Raw genomic sequence first — 19816 nt, forward strand, 5'->3', positions numbered from 1 at the left:
GATGCTCCTTCTGAACGCAAGCTACCGGGGAGAGCAGTATTTTAAATATATATATTTTTTTTTTACTTATTTTTCTTTTATTTTTGCACTTTAAAAAAAAAAATTATTTTGATCACTTTTATTCCTATTACAAGGAATGTAAACATCCCTTGTAATAGGAATGGTGTGTGACAGGTCCTCTTTATGGAGATATGTGGGGTCAATAAGACCCCACATCTCTCCTCCAGGCTGGAAAGCATGAGATCGGGGAAAAAAAATTCACCGATCTCATGCTGACAGCCGCGATCACGGCTTTGTTTACTTCCAGGAACCCGGGCGTGACGTCATAACGTAGCGCCCGGGCCTCTGACTGTCATAGAGATGACTGGTGACCATTTGGTCACCGGAAATCTCTATGCTCCTCATCCGGCAGCGGGCGATTCTTCCTCCGGGCCCCTGATGGCACGGGAGAGCCCGGAGAAGCAGGACGTCCCCTCCCATCGCCTATAAGAACCATCAAGCGGCAGAACTGCACAGAATTGCCGGCTGGAAAGAATGATATCTGAATGATGCCTGTAGCTGCAGGCATCATTCAGATATCCCCACTCAATGTCAAGGGCATCATATGATGCCCTTCGTATTGAAGTGTTAAGGAGTGACTCCTACGTAGGACAAATCTTAAAATAAAAAATTTTAAAAAGATTAGACGAGAGTATGGTGAGCCTGTGAATTGGCCATATTGCTGGGAAGACTGGGACATTTTTACGGAAGACAATAATTGGTTGGTAGAAAGAAACACAGACCTCTGTCAGACATTTCATGTATGAGTCCTGATTGTGTTTCTGTTTTTCTCTGTTATTCAGTGTTTTCTGTTGCTGTTGGCACAATGACGGTAATCCAGGATCCTCCGTTCATTAACCTGTCTGCCGGTGACACTGCGCGGATGTCCTGTGATGTCAGGAATGTCACGGCTGGAGAGATTGAGCAGCAATACTGGCATAGGTATATCAATGGACTCGGGAGTCCTCTAGAGAATTCCTCCCGGGTGACCATCACCCCGAACTCTCTCATCATCTCCTCTGTCACCCCTAAGGACACCGGCCTTTACATTTGCTCAGTGCGGGACAAGTACCTCCATCCATATAATGGGAATGAGACTTATATATCAGTCACAGGTGAGGTATAAACCACCATACAATACCCAACTCAAAGTTTGTGTTAAACAATGAGTTGGAAATGATAGGTGTTCAATGCAACAGGTGAGTCCCTATAGAAGAGTTTATAAAAAAACACACAGAGCCAGGGGCATGTCTACACCGGTCGCAGGGGATGCAATTGTGACCCGGCCCTATGCTCCAGGGCAGTGCTGGGACAAGGTCACCCAGAGCCCAGGGCAAAGACGCCAAACTGCTCTCCCCTTTCCCTTAGGGTTAGGGTCAGGGTGCCCCCTACCCCTGGAATAAACTATTGCGCCAGGGGCAGCCGTCCCTCCTGCCCACCCCTTGTCCCGGCCCTGCTACAGGGGGCCTGTGTGGTACCCCTGTACACCTTGATAGGAGGAGCGGTGGGGGCAGCTGCATATAGTGGACCAGATTTCTTCATTTACCTCCTGCAGAATATGCTGCCCGCTAGACATGTGCGATTTTGTTTCGTACGAATCTCAAATTCGTACGAATTTCCCTAAATTCGTACGTTCGGGAGGATCCGAAATACGAATTGCCATGCGTCCGAATTTTGTACGATATACAAACTTTTGTTTACGAATCCCCAGGAGGAAGTCAACACAGCACAGGGATGGTGGGAGCCCCTCATCTAACGAAAATTGGTATTTCAGATCGGAAATTCTTCAACAGAATTTCGTATTTCGGATAAAAACCAAACTTCCATCAGCATCGACTGTCATATTGAGGTATATTTTTGCCTTTAAATTCATCGTAAAGAACATTCGTACAAGTTAACGAACCTAACGACAATTCGTATTTCGTACGAATTGAAATTGAATTTCGGACACGAAATACGAAGTACGAATTTATTTTAATACGAACCGTAACGGAACAGAACGAAGCAAATTTATTGATGGTGCCCATGTCTACTGCCCGCTTCTCCTCCTATCCCTCTCGCAGGCGTTCCATGGCCCCTTCCTTGTCTGAATGAATAGAGTCAGCGGGCCGTATCGGTCACTGCCTCTGTCCATTCATAACTGAAACACAGTAAACTGTGTTTCCTATATTCCAGTTTGTGAAGGGGCAGGAAGCTCTATACAGAGCTGCTCCTGTTCATTCATTATGTGCAGCTGAGGCTGCAGAGCTGGAGATTGAGGGCTGTGTCTTTCATCTCCTTTCTCTGTCTCAAGGGTCGAACAGCAGAGGTCTGTTTGGACCTCTGAAATCTCTTGCAAGGCCCTACGACTGACACCAGTGGCGTAACTACCAGGGTCACAAAGGTTGAATTTGCAACCGGCTCTGGCATTCTGCTACCGGGCTTAGTGTGAAGGGCCCCAGCCAGGGGTTAGGGGGGCCTTTCATGGTTATACCGGGGGGCTTGAAGATTCTAGTTACGCCACTGCACAAAGCATTGATCACTAAGGGGCCCATTTAAGTCGCACTGAACTCAAAAATTGAAAATTTGTTAACTGAGCTTAAGCAGTACCTTGAATGTCAACCTTTTGCTTTGAATTCCTTCTGAAAAATAGCTGAGCTTTTCCTGGTATGTGATTGTGCCTCGGCAAGCATGTTCTGTAGCCTTATAGTTGCATGTCTGCAGTGTGAGATCTAAGGGCCTGTGTGGAGGGGCTTTGAGCTTGTGTCACTGGCATCAACTTGATGCAGTACAATAGTATTCTCCTACACTCGAGGGTGGTGTAATTGAAATGAATATGTAGCAGGTTCTTGGTAATTCACCAAAAATGCACAGGATTTGCTGCCCTCTATGGGTTGGGGGGGAAGAACCCAATGGAACCACTGTAAAACAAAGAAAAGAGGGCGCACCAAACTTGTGCACTACCCAAGTGGTATCTTTAATAGTATATGAAAAAGGAGATATACTCACAAACATATTCAAGTTGAAAGTATCTCACAGTCCATAGTAGACTCACAACAGCCAGGTCACTGAGACTGTTCCCAACAGGTCGGAGGACCTTCCAGAAGACTGACACATTTCGAGGGGTGATCTTGTCAGCCTTCTGGAAGGTCCTCTGACCTGTTGGGAATGGTCTCAGTGACCTGGTTGTTGTGAGTCTACTATGGACTGTGAGATACTTTCAACTTGAATATGTTTGTGAGTGTATCTCCTTTTTTATATACAGTACTGTTCACCACTTTTCGACGGCTGGACGTCCATGGACGTCCTGGGCTTTGTGGTGGTATATCTGAAGGATGCCTGAAGCTACAGGCATCATTCAGATATCAGTGTTTTCAGCCAGCGATTTCCTACACCATAAGAAGGATCATAGTGGCTGGCCAGATTGTTCTTACGGATGGACCCCTCCCGCTGCCCTCCAGTGCTTCTACCGACTCACCTCTGTGATCGCTGAGTCGGAGAATGGATCTACCGGCCCAGGATGTCCACCATACAGATTTTTGGTGGTCCAGATGGTTGCTGGAGTCTCTATGATCGTCGGAGGCCAGGTGCAATGTTATGAGGTCACGCCCAGCCTTTGCATTAAAAAAAAATGGCACCGCCTCAGCTGGGAAGCCATGATTGTTTTTTTTTTTTGTTTTTTTTTTTATTTTAGGCTTCCCAGCCTAGAGGAGAGATGTGAGATCTTATTTACCCCCATATCTCACTGTAAATAGGTCCTGTCATGTCATATTCCTATTACAAGGGATGTTTATATTCAGAGCAGCCTGGTGTGTCAAGCCAGGGGACCTAGCAGGCCAGCGGGGTGACGCTTGAGGAGTATCTGTGAGTGCCAAGCCAGGGATCAATCAGGGATGCGGGAGTGACACTTGAGGAAGATACTCAGTGAGAAGATTGGAAGAGCTCAGGAGATCCAGTGGCAGTGGCTCAGTGGATCAGTGGCAGTGGCTCAGTGGATCAGTGGCAGTGGCTCAGTGGATCAGTGGCAGTGGCTCAGTGGATCAGTGGCAGTGGCTCAGTAGATCAGTGGGTCTGGGTGATAGACTGGGAGCTCAGTTGAGTGAAGATCTAAGAAGGAGATTGTGGAGGAAGTGAAAGAGTTCATTACAACCTTTGTCAGAAACTGTTCAAGATTGTTGCCATAGGCGACAGCGTGTCTACACATGCAGATGTGGTGTCTGGCTGGATGTCTTTCTCTGCATGGCTGTCTACCTGTAGAAGTCTTGGAGTCTGCTAATTAACATTGAAACTACGAAAGGGTGTCCTGGCCCTAACCTTCTCCCACAGTTCTGTTAAGAGAAAATAAATCTCTTTGCATTAATGGTGCCCATTAATCGTCCTTACATTACACCCACCATGCCTCCTAACCCACTCTACACAGAAGGATGTCAGCTGTCCCTAACTCTGGAGGTCACTATTAAGCCTGGAGAGGCTTGGCTACATAAATTTGTTATTTTGTTTTGGAATTTGTTTATCTGAAATGAAACAAAATTCTAGATTAAGTTTACCTACTAGATTGTAAACTCCTTGGAGGAAGAGGCTGGTGTGAAAGGTGAGCTTACATTATGCAGATTTTTCAGCGCTACATACAACATATCAATAAAAAAATTGCTCTCTTTGTTTTGAGCAGTGGCGACTGGTGGTAAGAGCGCTGCTGGTTTGAGCAGTGGTGACTGATGGTAAGAGCGCTGCTGGTTTGAGCAGTGGCGACTGGTGGTTAGAGCGTTGCTGGTTTGAGCAGTGGTGACTGGTGGTAAGAGCGCTGCTGGTTTGAGCAGTGGCGACTGGTGGTAGGAGAGCTGCTGGCTTGAGCAGTGGCGACTGGTGGTAAGAGAGCTGCTGGCTTGAGCAGTGGCAACTGGTGGTAAGAGAGCTGCTGGTTTCAGCAGTGGCGACTGATGGTATGAGCTCTGCTGGTTTGAGCAGTGGCGACTGGTTGGTAAGAGCACTGCTGGTTTGAGCAGTGGCGACTGGTGGTAAGAGCACTGCTGGTTTGAGCAGTGGCGACTGGTGGTAAGAGCGCTGCTGGTTTGAGCAGTGGCGACTGGTGGTAAGAGACCTGCTGGTTTGAGCACTGGCGACTGGTGGTAAGAGCGCTGCTGGTTTGAGCAGTGGCGACTGGTGGTAAGAGCACTTCTGGTTTGAGCAGTGGCGACTGGTGGTAGGAGAGCTGCTGGTTTGAGAAGTGGTGACTGGTGGTAAGAGCACTGCTGGTTTGAGCAGTGGCGACTGGTGGTAAGAGCGCTGCTGGTTTGAGCAGTGGTGACTGGTGGTAAGAGACCTGCTGGTTTGAGCACTGGCGACTGGTGGTAAGAGCGCTGCTGGTTTGAGCAGTGGCGACTGGTGGTAAGAGCACTTCTGGTTTGAGCAGTGGCGACTGGTGGTAGGAGAGCTGCTGGTTTGAGAAGTGGTGACTGGTGGTAAGAGAGCTGCTGGTTTGAGCAGTGGCGACTGGTGGTAAGAGCGCTGCTGGTTTGAGCAGTCGCGATTGGTGGTAAGAGAACTGCTGGTTTGAGCAGTGGCGACTGGTGGTAAGAGCGCTGCTGGTTTGAGCAGTGGCGACTGGTGGTAAGAGCGCTGCTGGTTTGAGCAGTGGCGACCTGGTGGTAGGAGAGCTGCTGGTTTGAGCAGTGGTGACTGGTGGTAAGAGAGCTGCTGGTTGGAGCAGTGGCGACTGGAGGTAAGAGAGCTGCTGGTTTGAGCAGTGGCGACTGGTGGTAGGAGAGCTGCTGGTTGAGCAGTGGTGACTGGTGGTAAGAGAGCTGCTGGTTGGAGCAGTGGCGACTGGAGGTAAGAGAGCTGCTGGTTTGAGCAGTGGCGACTGGTGGTAGGAGAGCTGCTGGTTTGAGCAGTGGTGACTGGTGGTAAGAGAGCTGCTGGTGGAGCAGTGGCGACTGGAGGTAAGAGAGCTGCTGGTTTGAGCAGTGGTGACTGGTGGTAAGAGAGCTGCTGGTTGGAGCAGTGGCGACTGGTGGTAAGAGCGCTGCTGGTTTGAGCAGTGGCGACTGGTGGTAAGAGCGCTGCTGGTTTGAGCAGTGGTGACTGGTGGTAAGAGAGCTGCTGGTTTGAGCAGTGGTGACTGGTGGTAAGAGAGCTGCTGGTTGGAGCAGTGGCGACTGGTGGTAAGAGCGCTGCTGGGTTGAGCAGTGGCGACTGGAGGTAAGAGCGCTGCTGGTTTGAGCAGTGGTGACTGGTGGTAAGAGAGCTGCTGGTTTGAGCAGTGGCGACTGGTGGTAAGAGCACTTCTGGTTTGAGCACTGGCGACTGGTGGTAAAAGCGCAGCTGGTTTGAGCAGTAACGATGGGGGGGCCACCACTGTTTTTGACCACTTCTTTGTAGAGTGCCCATCTCCTGCATTAACAGATGGTTTATCTTAGCTATGAGTAAGCACTGGTTGTAGTGTGAAACGCGTCGCTTTGCTGTAGCTTGTATGCAGTGATCCTGATTTTTCAATAAAAAGGCAACATTTATTTTGGAGTGTGACTGTCCAGGTTATTTCTCCCTTTGTCTTCATTAACAGATTATTTATGTATTTCCCAGCGAGTCCTGTGGTGACCCTGGTGGAGGACACTCAGCATTATCTCCTAATCTGTAAAGCAGAGAGGTTTTATCCTCAAGATTTGGACATTTACTGGAGCATCTCCCCGAGCACCGACCAGGTTAAAGAAGAACTGACCGAGAACCAAGATGGAACCTTCACCAAGATGTCTAAACTGACCCTCACAGAGACCATGCAAGGACAGATGGTGGCTTGCAATGTGAATCACACCACACTGAGCACCACGCCCTACCGCAACGGAGAGGGGGCAAATAAAGACATAGTAGGTAAAAACACAGATTTATCTGTATGATGCGTTTTCCAGGTTGTATGAAGAGGTGCAAAGTAAATGGGATCTCTAAACCTAAAGTACCAAATCATATTCTGATGATCAGTAAAGTCTATGTGGTGGGAGAATATGTCACGTACCTGATGGAAGAGCCTGAAAAGATGAGGACGGCCTTTGTTCAGAAAGGTTACTTCCATCATTATCTGGCAGTCCCCTTGCAAGCTCTGTCCTCTCCTCCTTCCTTTAGCATTCTGGGTGTTAAGGAGGCCCCCGGGCACAGAGGCGGCTCTAGGCTTTGTGAGGCCTTAGGCGAAACTTACACATGAGGCCCCACTCACGCCCATCAGACATATGCAGCCAATAAAACATCTGGGACCCAGCAAGGTGGCAACCCCTCTAAGAATTTCCTGTGTCTTGGGAGAATGGTGGGGGGGATGTCACTGAGTGGCTCCACATCCACAGAGGAAGTAGAGTGGAGGGATCAGAGAGAGAGGGAGATAGAGAGGGGGGATGGGGGAGGGAGGGAGAGAGGGGGAGGGGAGAGAGAGAGGGGGAGGGAGAGAGAGAGGGGGAGGGAGGAAGAGAGAGAGGGGGAGGGAGAGGAAGAGAGAGAGGGGGGGAGGGAGAGAGAGAGAGAGAGGGGGAGGGAGGGAGAGAGAGAGAGAGGGGGGAGGGGGTAGGGAGAGAGAGAGGGGGAGGGAGAAAGAGAGAGAGGGGGAGGGAGAGTGAGAGAGGGGGGAGGGAGAGAGAGGGGAGGGGAGGGAGAAAGAGAGAGAGGAGGGGAGGGAGAGAGAGGAGGGGAGGGAGAGAGAGGAGGGGAGGGAGAGAGAGGAGCGGAGGGAGAAAGAGAGAGGAGGGGAGGGAAAGAGAGAGAGGAGGGGAGGGAAAGAGAGAGAGGAGGGGAGGGAAAGAGAGAGAGTAGGGGAGGGAGAGAGAAGAGGGGGAGGAGAGAGAAGAGAGGAGGGGAGGGAGAGAGAGGAGGGGAAAGAGAGAGAAGAGAGGAAGGAAAGAGAATAGGGGGTGAGAGAGAGGAGGGGAGAGAGAGAGAGGAGGGGAAGGAGAGAGAGGAGGGGGAGAGAAAGAGAGAAGAGAGAGGGGAGGGAGAGAGAGAGAGAGAGAGAGGGGAGTAGAGAGAGAGAAGATGGGAGTAGAGAGAGAGGAGGGGGAGAGAGAGGGGGGAGGGGAGAGAGAGAAAGGGGAGGGGAGAGAGGAGGTGAAGGAGAGATAGACAGAGGAGGGGAAGATAGAGAGGAGGGGAGAGATAGAGGAGGGGAGGGAGAGAGAGAGAGGAGGGGAGGGAAAGAGAGAGAGGAGGGGAGGGAGAGAGAGGAGGAGAGAGAAGAGGGGGAGGAGAGAGAAGAGGGGAGGAGAGAGAAGAGGGGGAGGAGAGAGAAGAGGGGGAGAGAGAGAAGAGGGGGAGGAGAGAGAGGAGGGGAGGGAGAAAGAAAGAGGAGCGGAGGGAGAAAGAAAGAGGAGGGGAGGGAGAGAGAGAGGGGAGGGAGAGAGAGAGAGGAGGGGAGGGAGAGAGAGAGAGGAGGGGAGGGAAAGAGAGAGAGAAGGGGAGGGAGAAAGAGAAAGAGAGAGAAGAGGGAGGAGAGAGAAGAGGGGGAGGATAGAGAAGAGGGGTAGAGAGAGAAGAGGGGGAGGACAGATGGAAGGAAAAAAAAAGAGGGGGTGAGAAGAGAGGGGAGAGAGAGAGGGGGAGGAAGGAGAGAGGAGAAGGGGAAGGAGAGAGAGAGAGGATGGGGAGGAGACAGAGAAGAGAAGAGGGGAGTAGAGAGAGAGGAGGGGGAGAGAGAGAGAGGGGGAGGGGAGAGAGAGGAGGGGAGTATGAGAGAGGAGGGGAGGGGGAGAGAGAAAGGGGAGGGGAGAGAGGAGGGGAAGGAGAGATAGAGAGAGGAGGGGAAGATAGAGAAAGGAGGGGAGGGAGAGAGAAGAGGGGAGGGAGAGAGAGAGAGAGGAAGAAGAGAGAGAGAGAGAGGAGGGGAGGAATCACCTCCTTGATCCATCCTGTGTTGTCCTGCTTCTCTAGAAGAGGTGGGTCTTGAGTTTTCTTTCTGAAGGCCCGATGGTTTTCTTCCATGCGGATGTTAGTGGGTAGAGCATTCCATAGCTGTGGTCCTTGGACTGCAAATCTTCGATCTCCCTTTGATTTGTAGCGGGACTTGGGAACATGCTCTCTCAAGCCGGGCTGCGTTCATCTATAGACACACACAGCACCAGTAAAGCCATGCCCCCGCTCCCTTCTCTGCCCGTTCAGCCGGTGAAGTGGTCCGGGGATTTGAAAGCCCTGGTACTCTTCCCCTTCTTTTCTTTGGTCAGGAAAGAAGGGGAAGCATGTGACCAATTGGAATTACTCTGACCCATCCTAGAAGATGGCCGTGGCTTTCAAATTCCCTGGACCACTGCACCATTGATGATTAGGCTGTGCAGCTAACACTTTATTGGGCCTGTTGCTCGGTTGGTGATAAAACATTTGGATTTGGGATAGCGGTTTATTGTGGCTAGCTATCAATAGAGGAGGAGTATGGGTTTTTTACGTGAGAACTCCTGTGTTTGATTTTATTTGAACATGAAAAAAAAAAAAAATCTCTTTATTAAAGTATTCAACTAACATGTCGCAAAAGTAAAACCCATTTGTTTCCAACCATTAAGATGGCCGCAGCATCCAGCGTGCTCTGACGTCATACGTCGGAGGTCCCAGCTTGCGCGTTTCGTCACAGTTGACGTCATCAGAGGCGTAGCATAAGGGGACAGTTGCCTAATTGCTGGTCTCTTATCCATGAGTGGTCTGTGAGATAGCCACTCACTCTCCTGCTGTTGTGGGAAGCATTGGTATTGCTCCATGGCTGATGGGAAAGTTGGTAGTGAACTCCAGTGTTTTGATGAAGTCACATAAGGTAGAAAGTTTCTGCGCCCTACTTTTTCTGCTTTAGCCTGAATTATTATGCTTCTGATATACTGTATGATTTATTAAATAGATTAAAGTCAGGTGGAGAATTGCAACTAAAACAATAACAAAGGTGAGAAGTAATTGGCTCCCGTTAGGATGGGTTTTGAGAATAGAGTCATGGCGCGACGAAGGTTTATTAGACAGAAACAAGTCCTCTTTTAGCTATTGTAGCACCTTCCTAGGATGCTGGAGTGTAGGCAAGTTTAGTTTGGCTCCTCCATAGGCAGGTTTCATTGGTTAGGAAGCTGTGCAGTGCTCCACAGGCTGTGGTTTTGTTACCCCCCCCCCCTTGCATTCTGAAACTCACTGGAGGTTTCCAGAACATAGTGGGTGGGGGGGAACAGAAGCTGTGGCCTGAATATCCATGGGACTTGCACCAATCCCTTGATGTGGTGGGCCCAGAAGGTGGGGAAGCAACCCATAAATATGCTGAAGCCTGGTAGTCTGGGAGCAGAGCCCAGAAGGTGGGGAAGCAACCCATAAATATGCTGAAGCCTGGTAGTCTGGGAGCAGAGCCCAGAAGGTGGGGAAGCAGCCCATAAATATGCTGAAGCCTGGCAGTCTGGGAGCCGAGTCCACTCATTTGGAGGGATCCGTGGGCTGGGGCAGAGAGGAGAAGAAGCAAAGAGAGAGAAGAGGAACAGTAGAGCTCCAGGAATTTATCCAGCTTAGGTCTCAGCTAAGCCTATGACTCACAGCCAAGCCAGAAGCAGCCTGTCCAGTGGAGGCTAATGCCGCGTACACCCGATCGGAATTCTGGCCAGTAAAAGACAGAGGAGAGCTTTTGCATTGGAAAATGCGACCATGTGTACGCTCCATCGGGAATTTAGCTGTCCGAATTTCCACAAGCCAAAAATTTGATAGCATGTTCTCAATTTGCCCCGACGGAAAAACTTCTGTCGGAAATTACGATCGCGTGTATGCAATTCTGACACGCCAAAAATCACGCATTGCTCAGATTTAACTACGGAAGACAGAAGCTATTTGCTACTGGCTATTGAACTTCCTTTTTCTAGTCCTGCCGTACGTGTTGTACGTCAATTGCGTTCTAAACTATCGGAATTTGGTGCGACCATGTGTGGGCAAGACAGCTTGAGCCGAATTCTGTCGGAAATTCCAACGGAAAAACTATCAGAGTTTTTTCCGACGGAATTCCAACGGGAAAACCATCGGAGATTTTTCCAACGGGAAACCCATCGGAGATTTTTCCAACGGGAAAACCATCAGAGCTTTTTCTGACGGAATTCCAACGGGAAAACCATCATAGCTTTTTTCGACGGAATTCCAACGGGAAAACCATCAGAGCTTTTTCCGACGGAATTCCAACGGGAAAACCATCAGAGCTTTTTCTGACGGAATTCCAACGGGAAAACCATCAGAGCTTTTTCTGACGGAATTCCAACGGGAAAACCATCAGAGCTTTTTCCGACGGAATTCCAACGGGAAAACCATCAGAGCTTTTTCCAACGGAATTGCTCAATGGGAAAACCATCAGAACTTTTTCCGACGGAATTCCAACGGGAAAACCGTCGGAGCTTTTTCCAAACGGGAAAACCATCAGAGCTTTTTCTGACGGAATTCCAACGGGGAAAACCATCATAGCTTTTTCTGATGGAATTCCAACGGGAAAACCATAAGAACTTTTTCAGACGAGAATTCCAACGGAAAACCAGCAGAGCTTTTTCTGACGGGATTCCCAACGGGAAAACCATCAGAATTTTTTCTGACGAGAATTGCAACGGGAAAACCATCAGAGCTTTTTCCGACGGAATTGCAATGGGAAAACCATCAGAACTTTTTCCGACGAGAATTCCAACGGGAAAACCATCAGAGCTTTTTCCGACGAGAATTCCGATCGTGTGTACACGGCATTAGACAGCAGGGATCCTGGGAGTTCCCTATGAGGATCCTCAGGGGAGTGAGTAACAAACCAGCCATTAACCCTAAGGGAGGGAGGGGACAGTGAAGTGCAATATCTCACGTGTCTAGGGCAGAGTGTAGCTCAAGCGCAGAGCCAGACAGCCAGGAGTCAAGCATTTCTCCAACCTTGGGACTAGAGCAGCCAGGTGCCCTGCAATACAGCCAGGTGCTGTGTCTTCAATACAGCTTTTTTTGGAGCTGCTACTACTACTGCTTTTGCACTACTACACCCACATCTGTCTTCCTGAATTAGAGTAGCCGGAGACTGAGCAGGTCCTCAACTCTATGTACATAGTTCTACAGTATTTCTTCAGTTTGGGGTATCCCATGCACCCCCATTCCTCATCCCAACCTAAACTGTTTATTGAGCCATCTGGGAGCATGTAAAAATGACATTTGCCTGGCAGTGGGTGGTGAACGGGGGAAATAGGCCCGAAATCCGGCGGGTCCTTTAGAGGTATCGCTACACTAGTAATTGCCAGAATAAAAACGAGCGATTGGAAAGCATGGACGTTTAAGGCATTAATCGCCCCAGATAAGTTAAAAATAAATATAATTTTTTTTATAACAAATTGTATGTAAAAACATACTAAGATAAAACAATATTAACCACTTCAGCCCCGGAAGGATTTACCCCCTTAATGACCAGGCCATTTATTTTTATTTTTTTTGCGATACGGCACTGCGTCGCTTTAACTGACGTTGTACCCAAACAAAATTTGCGTCCTTTTTTTCCCACAAATAGAGCTTTCTTTTGGTGGTATTTGATCACCTCTGCGGTTATAATTTTTTTTGCATTATAAACAAAAGAAGAGCGACGATTTTGAAAAAAAAAATATTTTTTTTTTTACTTTTTGCTATACTAAATATCCACAAATTTTCTAAAAAAAAATTCTAAAAAAAAAAATATATATATTTCTTCATCAGTTTAGGCCGATATCTATTCTTCTACATATTTTTTGTAAAAAAAAACCCAATAAGCGTATATTGATTTGGTTTGCGCAAAAGTTATAGGGGGTTATTTACTAAAGGAAAATCCGTTTTGCACTGCAAGTGCACTTGGAAGGAAAGTCGCTGTAGATCTGAAGGGGACATGCTAGGAAAATAAAAAAAAAACATAATTTTAGCTTGCACATGATTGGATGATTAAAATCAGCAGAGCTTCCCCTCATTTCAGATCTACCCCTCAGATCTACAGCGACCGCACGTCCAAGTGCACTTGCAAGTGGATTTGCCTTTTTCGTAAATAACCCCCCCCCATAGTGTCTACAAAATAGGTCATTTATGTCATTTTTATTATTTTTTTCAATTTTTTTACTAGTAATGGTGGCGATCTGCGATCTTCATCGGGACTGCGACACTGCGGTGGACACATCGGACGCTTTTGACACATTTTTGCGACCATTGACATTTATACGGCGATCGGAGCTAAAAATAGCCACTGGTAACTGTATAAATGTCACTGGCAGGGAAGGGGTTAACAGTAGGGGCGATCAAGGGGCTAAATGTGTTTCTTAGATACAAAAGGAAGATTAAACCATGTTTAGATTTCACCATGGAATGTTTAATTGTTGACATGAATATAGAGACTGTAAAAAAATAAATTTCATGTACATAAGAAGTGTGCACAAGGCATAGACACAAAAATTTGCGCCAGTTGCTGAGTACACGCTCAGTTCAGGTGCGGTTCTCCTTCCTCCATTGGTTCACTCATGTGGCATTGGGGGCATATATCTACACCCCCTCCCCCCCCCTACTTGGAGCAAGCTCTGTACACGGCTAGTCTCCTTCTGGGGTTACCGCACACCAGCTACATGTCTTGCTTTGGTGCGACTTTAGGATACGCCTGCTTTGAGAACTACGCTTTACTTTTGTTTACGGAGACCTCCGTCACACATTTTTTTAACTTCCCCAATCTGTCCGGTGTCGCATCCATATATATATATATATATATATATATATATATATATATATATGCCGCCTCAGCTCCCATGGAGAGGTCATGCTCCTAGCCCACTTTGCGCCCACCACTGCGCACTGCACTCTCTGTCTGAGTTGGAATTTTGGTCGCATCGGCTCCTGATGAGTGGACACATCCACGAAACGCGTCGAGCTTTGTTTTGATGCCCCAGCTACATGTTATACAGAATCATACTTATCCAACTCCTGTCTAATATACTCAATTATGCTACTTCGATAATATTCAGTGGATGCGTACTTACCGCGTGGGTACATTTGTCGGTACCGGTATTGCCGTTGCCATTTCCATGCTATACTATTCAATCTATTTACCATCAGAATCACGTACTGCTATATATGACATTTTTTTTTGACATTGCCTTGTGCACACTTCTTATATGTACATGAAATTAAAATAAATTTTTTTACTGTCTGTATATTCATGTCAACAATTAAACATTCCATGTTGAAATCTAAACATGGTTAAATTTACCTCCACTATCCAATTGCTTCATTTAACCACTTCAGCCCCGGACCATTTTGCTGGACCACTTTTTGCGATTCGGCACTGCGTCGCTTTAACTGACAATTGCGCGGTCGTGTGACGTGGCTCCCAAACACAATTGACGTCCTTTTTTTCCCACAAATAGAGCTTTCTTTTGGTGGTATTTGATCACCTCTGCGGTTTTTATTTTTTGCGCTATAAACAAAAATAATGCGACAATTTTGAAAAAAACGCATTCTTTTTTACTTTTTGTTATAATAAATATCCCCCAAAAATATAAAAAAAATAAAATTTTTCCCTCAGTTTAGGTCGATACGTATTCTTCTACATATTTTTGGTATAAAAAAAAATCACAATAAGCGATTATTGATTGGTTTGCGCAAAAGTTATAGCGTTTACAAAATAGGGGATAGTTTTATGGCATTTTTATTAATAATTTTTTTTTTACTAGTAATGGCGGCAATCAGCGATTTTTATTGTGACTGCGACATTGTGGGGGACCCATCGGACAATTTTAACACATTTTTGGGACCATTGTCATTTATACAGCAATCAGTGCTATATAAATGCAGTGATTCCTGTGTAAATGACACTGGCAGTGAAGGGGTTAACCAGTGGGTGGCAGTGTAGGGGTTAAGTGTTCCTAGGGGTGTGTTACTAACTATTGGGGGCTGGGCTTTCATTTAGTGAACACTGATCTCTGCTCCAATCACATGGAGCAGAAATCAGTGTCACTAGTTGCTAGGCAGAACGGGGAGATGCTGTTTACAATGGTATTTCTCCGTTCAGCCGCCCCGTGAGACGTTCGCAGGTATGCCCGCGGCGATCGAGTCCGCAGGACCCGCGACCGAACTCACGGGGGTCCCGACCAGCACGCATGCGCGCCGCTGGCAGCGCGCTCGCGATGGCAGGGCAGCAAATTTAAAGGGACTTACAGGTACGCCCATTTGCCTGCCCGTGCCATTCTGCCAATGTACATCGGCGTGCGCTGGTCGGGATCCGGTTAAAGTCCCAATCTACCTTTTGTATCTACCTATTACCGGGATGGAGGCACTTAATTGTGCTTCATTTAAAGTCCCAATTCCCCCTTATTCTCATAAATGTGTTTCCTAGGGAGTGATTCTAACTGTGGGGGGGGGGGGGGGGCACTGACTGGGGGAGGAGACTGATTGTTGTTCCTAAGAATTAGGAACAACAGATCTGTATCCTCACCCCTGACAGAACGGCGACACAAATCCACGTTCTCGCTCTCAGGAGCGACCGCCGGGCGCGCGCATCGCCCCCTTAGCGATGTGGCGCGCATCAGCCCCCTATACTCCCTAAAGCGCCTGCCGTACAGCTACGGCGATTCACGCAGGAGTGCCATTCAGCCACCGTCAATTCGAAGGCGGGCGGGGTCGGCATGTGGTTAAAATGATGAACAAACATCAAGCTTGCGATTATTAGTTTAGCATGGGCCGGGCGGACCCCAATGTAACAGCTGGGAAACGCAAACCGCAAACCAAAATTGACTTGACCTATATCACATTAGCGCGATGTAGCTTGACATGTTTTGAGTAGACATGAGCCGAACAACCACTGGTTCGGTTTGCGGCAGAACTTTCAAACATCGGAAAAGTTCAGAACCGAATAATGAATCCCATTCAAGTCTATGGGGCCCGAACTGGAAAAATCAAAAAGTGTCCATTTTAAAGTGGTGTTGCCACCAAAAAATCAAAAATTGTTTAAAATTCTTTAAAAAAAATCAAAAAAATATCATTTTTACTCACCTCTACATACCTGTTGCTAGGGGGTCCCTCGTAGTCTGCCTTCTTCCTTGCCCGGGCTGGTGACATCACTTCCCCTCAGGCCGCACAGTCATCTGGGACCTGTCACGTGTCCCAGGTGTCTGTGCGGGCGTATCACGGCGCCCTGCGCCACTCGCGCATCCGCAGTGGGTGCCCGGCTGTGCAGGCACGGCCGGGTGCCCACAGTACGAATGACGGCGCCGCGAGCGGAGCGGGGAACGAGGGGGGGGGGGGGGGCTTCGTTCCCCCGCATCGCTGGACCCCGGGACAGGTGAGTGTCCGATTTATTAAAAGTCAGCAGCTGCAGTATTTGTAGCTGCTGACTTTAATTTTTTTTTTTTTTTTTTAGGGGCACCCCACTTTAAAGGCTTATATGCAAGAAGTTGGGCATGCAATGGCTATGGGGGTCCGGGTACTGCCCTGGGGGACATGTATCAATGAAAAAAAGTTTTTTTTTTTTAAATGAGCAGTGATTTATGGATGCTTAAAGTGAAACCATAAAAATGAGAAATAACAATTAAAATGAAAATTCCTTTCAATATAGTGCCTGGGGGGTCCCCTTAGTCTGCCTGCAATGTAGTACATCTGTAATGTGTATAGAAGCTGCTGCAGCAATAATTGCATTTATAAAGTCCAAAAAAATAAAAAATACAATTTTCACTGCAAGCTTTCTTTATTTTGTAGCCAGTCTGTATGATGAGGCCACGATGTAATACACGGAGAACAAGATTAGAGATTTTTTTGGATACATTCTGGTGTGTATTTCACAGGCATTAGATCAGGGGGTCTCAAACTGGCGACCCCTCCAGCTGTTGCGAAACTACAAGTCCCATCGTGCCTCTGCCTATGGGAAGTTATGCATGTAACTGTCAGCCTTGCAATGCCTCATGGGACTTGTAGTTTTCGCAACAGCTGGAGGGCCGCCGGTTTGAGACCCCCCTGCTTTAGATAGAAGTAACAGGTGCGGGAAAAATTGGTCTTTGGGTGTTGGTGGGGCCTTCACACCATAACCCTATAGAGTTGGTGAATGAAGTAATGGCCGGGCATCATCAAGGAGGAAGTGGCTGGCACTGTGGTCAAATAACTCAGCTGACTCCTCCATGCCTGATGGTGGGGCTATGGCAGGAATAGATGTGGACAAGGAGGCAAGTTTTTCCACTCTGGCAGCTGCAAGGGGACAGCACACTTGTCTCTGCTTGCGTGATAGAGGATGAGGAGGATGAGGAGGATGAGGAAGGTTTAGTAAGCCAGTCCACCACCTCCTCTGCATGCTGTGGCTGGATAGCACGGGCAACATCATTAAACAAAGCAAATGATGCCCTGAATGAGGACTGACTACCACGTCCACCTTTGCCTGTGGACACCTACGCTGCTGACCCCCTCACAGTGCCAAGGGAATGTCTGCTCCTCCTTGTTGACCTCCCAGACATGATGGGGGGGTGGGGGGCCTTACTAACAAAATGTAATAAAGATGTGGAAATGTGTACGTACGTAGATGCACTTTAATCAATGTAAAGTGGTGTTTGGTGACCTTTACCTTGAGCACTCACACTACACAGACACACTCCACTGACGCACCACAATATACTGCGTTAAATGTGCACTAACGCACTACAATATGCTGTGGTAAACCCGCGATGACACAGACACACTCCACTGACGCACCACAATATACTGCGTTAAATGTGCACTAACGCACTACAATATGCTGTGGTAAACCCGCAATGACACAGACACACTTCACTGACGCACCACAATATACTGCGTTAAATGTGCACTAACGCACTACAATATGCTGTGGTAAACCCGCAATGACACAGACACACTTCACTGACGCACCACAATATACTGCGTTAAATGTGCACTAACGCACTACAATATGCTGTGGTAAACCCGCGATGACACAGACACACTTCACTGACGCACCACAATATACTGCGTTAAATGTGCACTAACGCACTACAATATGCTGTGGTAAACCCGCGATGACACAGACACACTTCACTGACGCACCACAATATACTGCGTTAAATGTGCACTAACGCACTACAATATGCTGTGGTAAACCCGCGATGACACAGACACACTTCACTGACGCACCACAATATACTGCGTTAAATGTGCATTAACGCACTACAATATGCTGTGGTAAACCCGCGATGACACAGACACACTTCACTGACGCACCACAATATACTGCGTTAAATGTGCACTAACGCACTACAATATGCTGTGGTAAACCCGCGATGACACAGACACACTTCACTGACGCACCACAATATACTGCGTTAAATGTGCACTAACGCACTACAATATGCTGTGGTAAACCCGCGATGACACAGACACACTTCACTGACACACCACAATATACTGCGTTAAATGTGCACTAACGCACTACAATATGCTGTGGTAAACCCGCAATGACACAGACACACTTCACTGACGCACCACAATATACTGCGTTAAATGTGCACTAACGCACTACAATATGCTGTGGTAAACCCGCAATGACGCATTGAAATATACTGCAGGAAACCTGCCCTGGCAAAATAAAATGACACTAAAGTAAAAAAGGACGGTCGCACTACACTCACACTGAACTACTTCTAGCCCTTGTACACACGATCGGAGATTCAGACGGAATGTGTCCGATCGGAGCGTTTTGTCGGATATTACGCCTGTGTGTTGTCTGCATCGGACTGTTTCCGGCGGAATATCCGTCGGACCAAATTTTCCAACTTGCCGGAAATATTTTCCAACAAAATGCTCCGATCGGACATACTCCGATCATGTGTAGAGAATTCCGATTGGACAAAGTGCCACGCATGCTCAGATCAAATTCCTACATCAAAGCTATTGGCTACTAGCCTGAACGTAGTCCCGTCGTAACAAAATAACGTCATCACGTTCTGCACGCTCGGATTTTCCGACAACTTCGTCCGACCGTGTGTATGCAACAGTTTCGGACAAAATCCGACGGATTTGGTTGTCGGAATCTCCGACCGCGTGTACAAGGGCCTAGATAAACACTAAAATAATATTCTACACTGACAATAGAAGGGCACACTCAAGCCTCGTACACACGTACGGTGCGATTGTTGGCCAACCGAGCGTCTGATTTTTGTCAAAAGGGCGTGTTCCAGGATCTTGTCTTGCATACTAACGGCACACAACTGTCGCGCCACAAACGCGAACGTAGTGACGTACTACGAGGGATTTCAGCTCTTGAGCGCCACCCTTTGGGCCCCTTCTGCTAATTTCGTGATTCCGAGCATGTGCGTTTGTGCTTTCGTCTTTTGTGTGACGGATTTGTGTACTACGAAAATCTGACGTTACAAACCGCTGTCCACTGAGAATTTACTAGCCTGCCATCCAACATTTGTTGGCCGAAAGTTGGACGATTGTCAAAAGGAGAGTACTAACGGTAAGATTTTAGGACAACAGTCTGTCAGCAGACAATCCCCTGCCAACAATCGAACCGTGTGTACGAGGCTTAACTGTCTAGTACCCATATCACACTACAAATACAACTGGACTAAGAGCAATGAGCCATGATTGGATAGAGCCAACATGATAATATAAGATATCACCCAAATCGGCCTCTCCGCTCTTCTCAGGACCTCCTACTCTCAAGCTCTCTCATCTCCTCCTCCCATACTCGTCTCCAGGATTTCTCCAGAGCCTCTCCCATCCTCTGGAACTCGCTACCTCCACCTGTCCAGCTATCCCCCTACTCTCGCTACCTTCAGGTAATCCCTGAAAACTCATCTCTTCAGGGAAGCCGATCACGTCTCCAACTAATCTCCTA

At 47.8% G+C, this 19816-nt stretch overlaps 1 protein-coding gene across 1 annotated transcript in view; it reads left to right on the forward strand.

Annotated features, from left to right (window-relative positions):
* The window catches only part of LOC143981577 (uncharacterized), a 48346-nt gene that overhangs the window by 12358 nt on the left and 16172 nt on the right, over positions 1-19816 (forward strand). The window contains exons 2-3 of the mRNA XM_077479544.1: positions 843-1154; positions 6598-6882. Coding sequence (XP_077335670.1) covers positions 843-1154; positions 6598-6882 — 597 coding nt within the window. The remainder of the gene's footprint in view (positions 1-842; positions 1155-6597; positions 6883-19816) is intronic.

The sequence above is a fragment of the Lithobates pipiens genome, unplaced genomic scaffold (genome assembly GCF_037356315.1).
Source record: "Lithobates pipiens isolate NorthernLeopardFrog02 unplaced genomic scaffold, aLitPip1_a1.2 Scaffold_16, whole genome shotgun sequence".
NCBI lineage: Eukaryota > Metazoa > Chordata > Amphibia > Anura > Ranidae > Lithobates > Lithobates pipiens.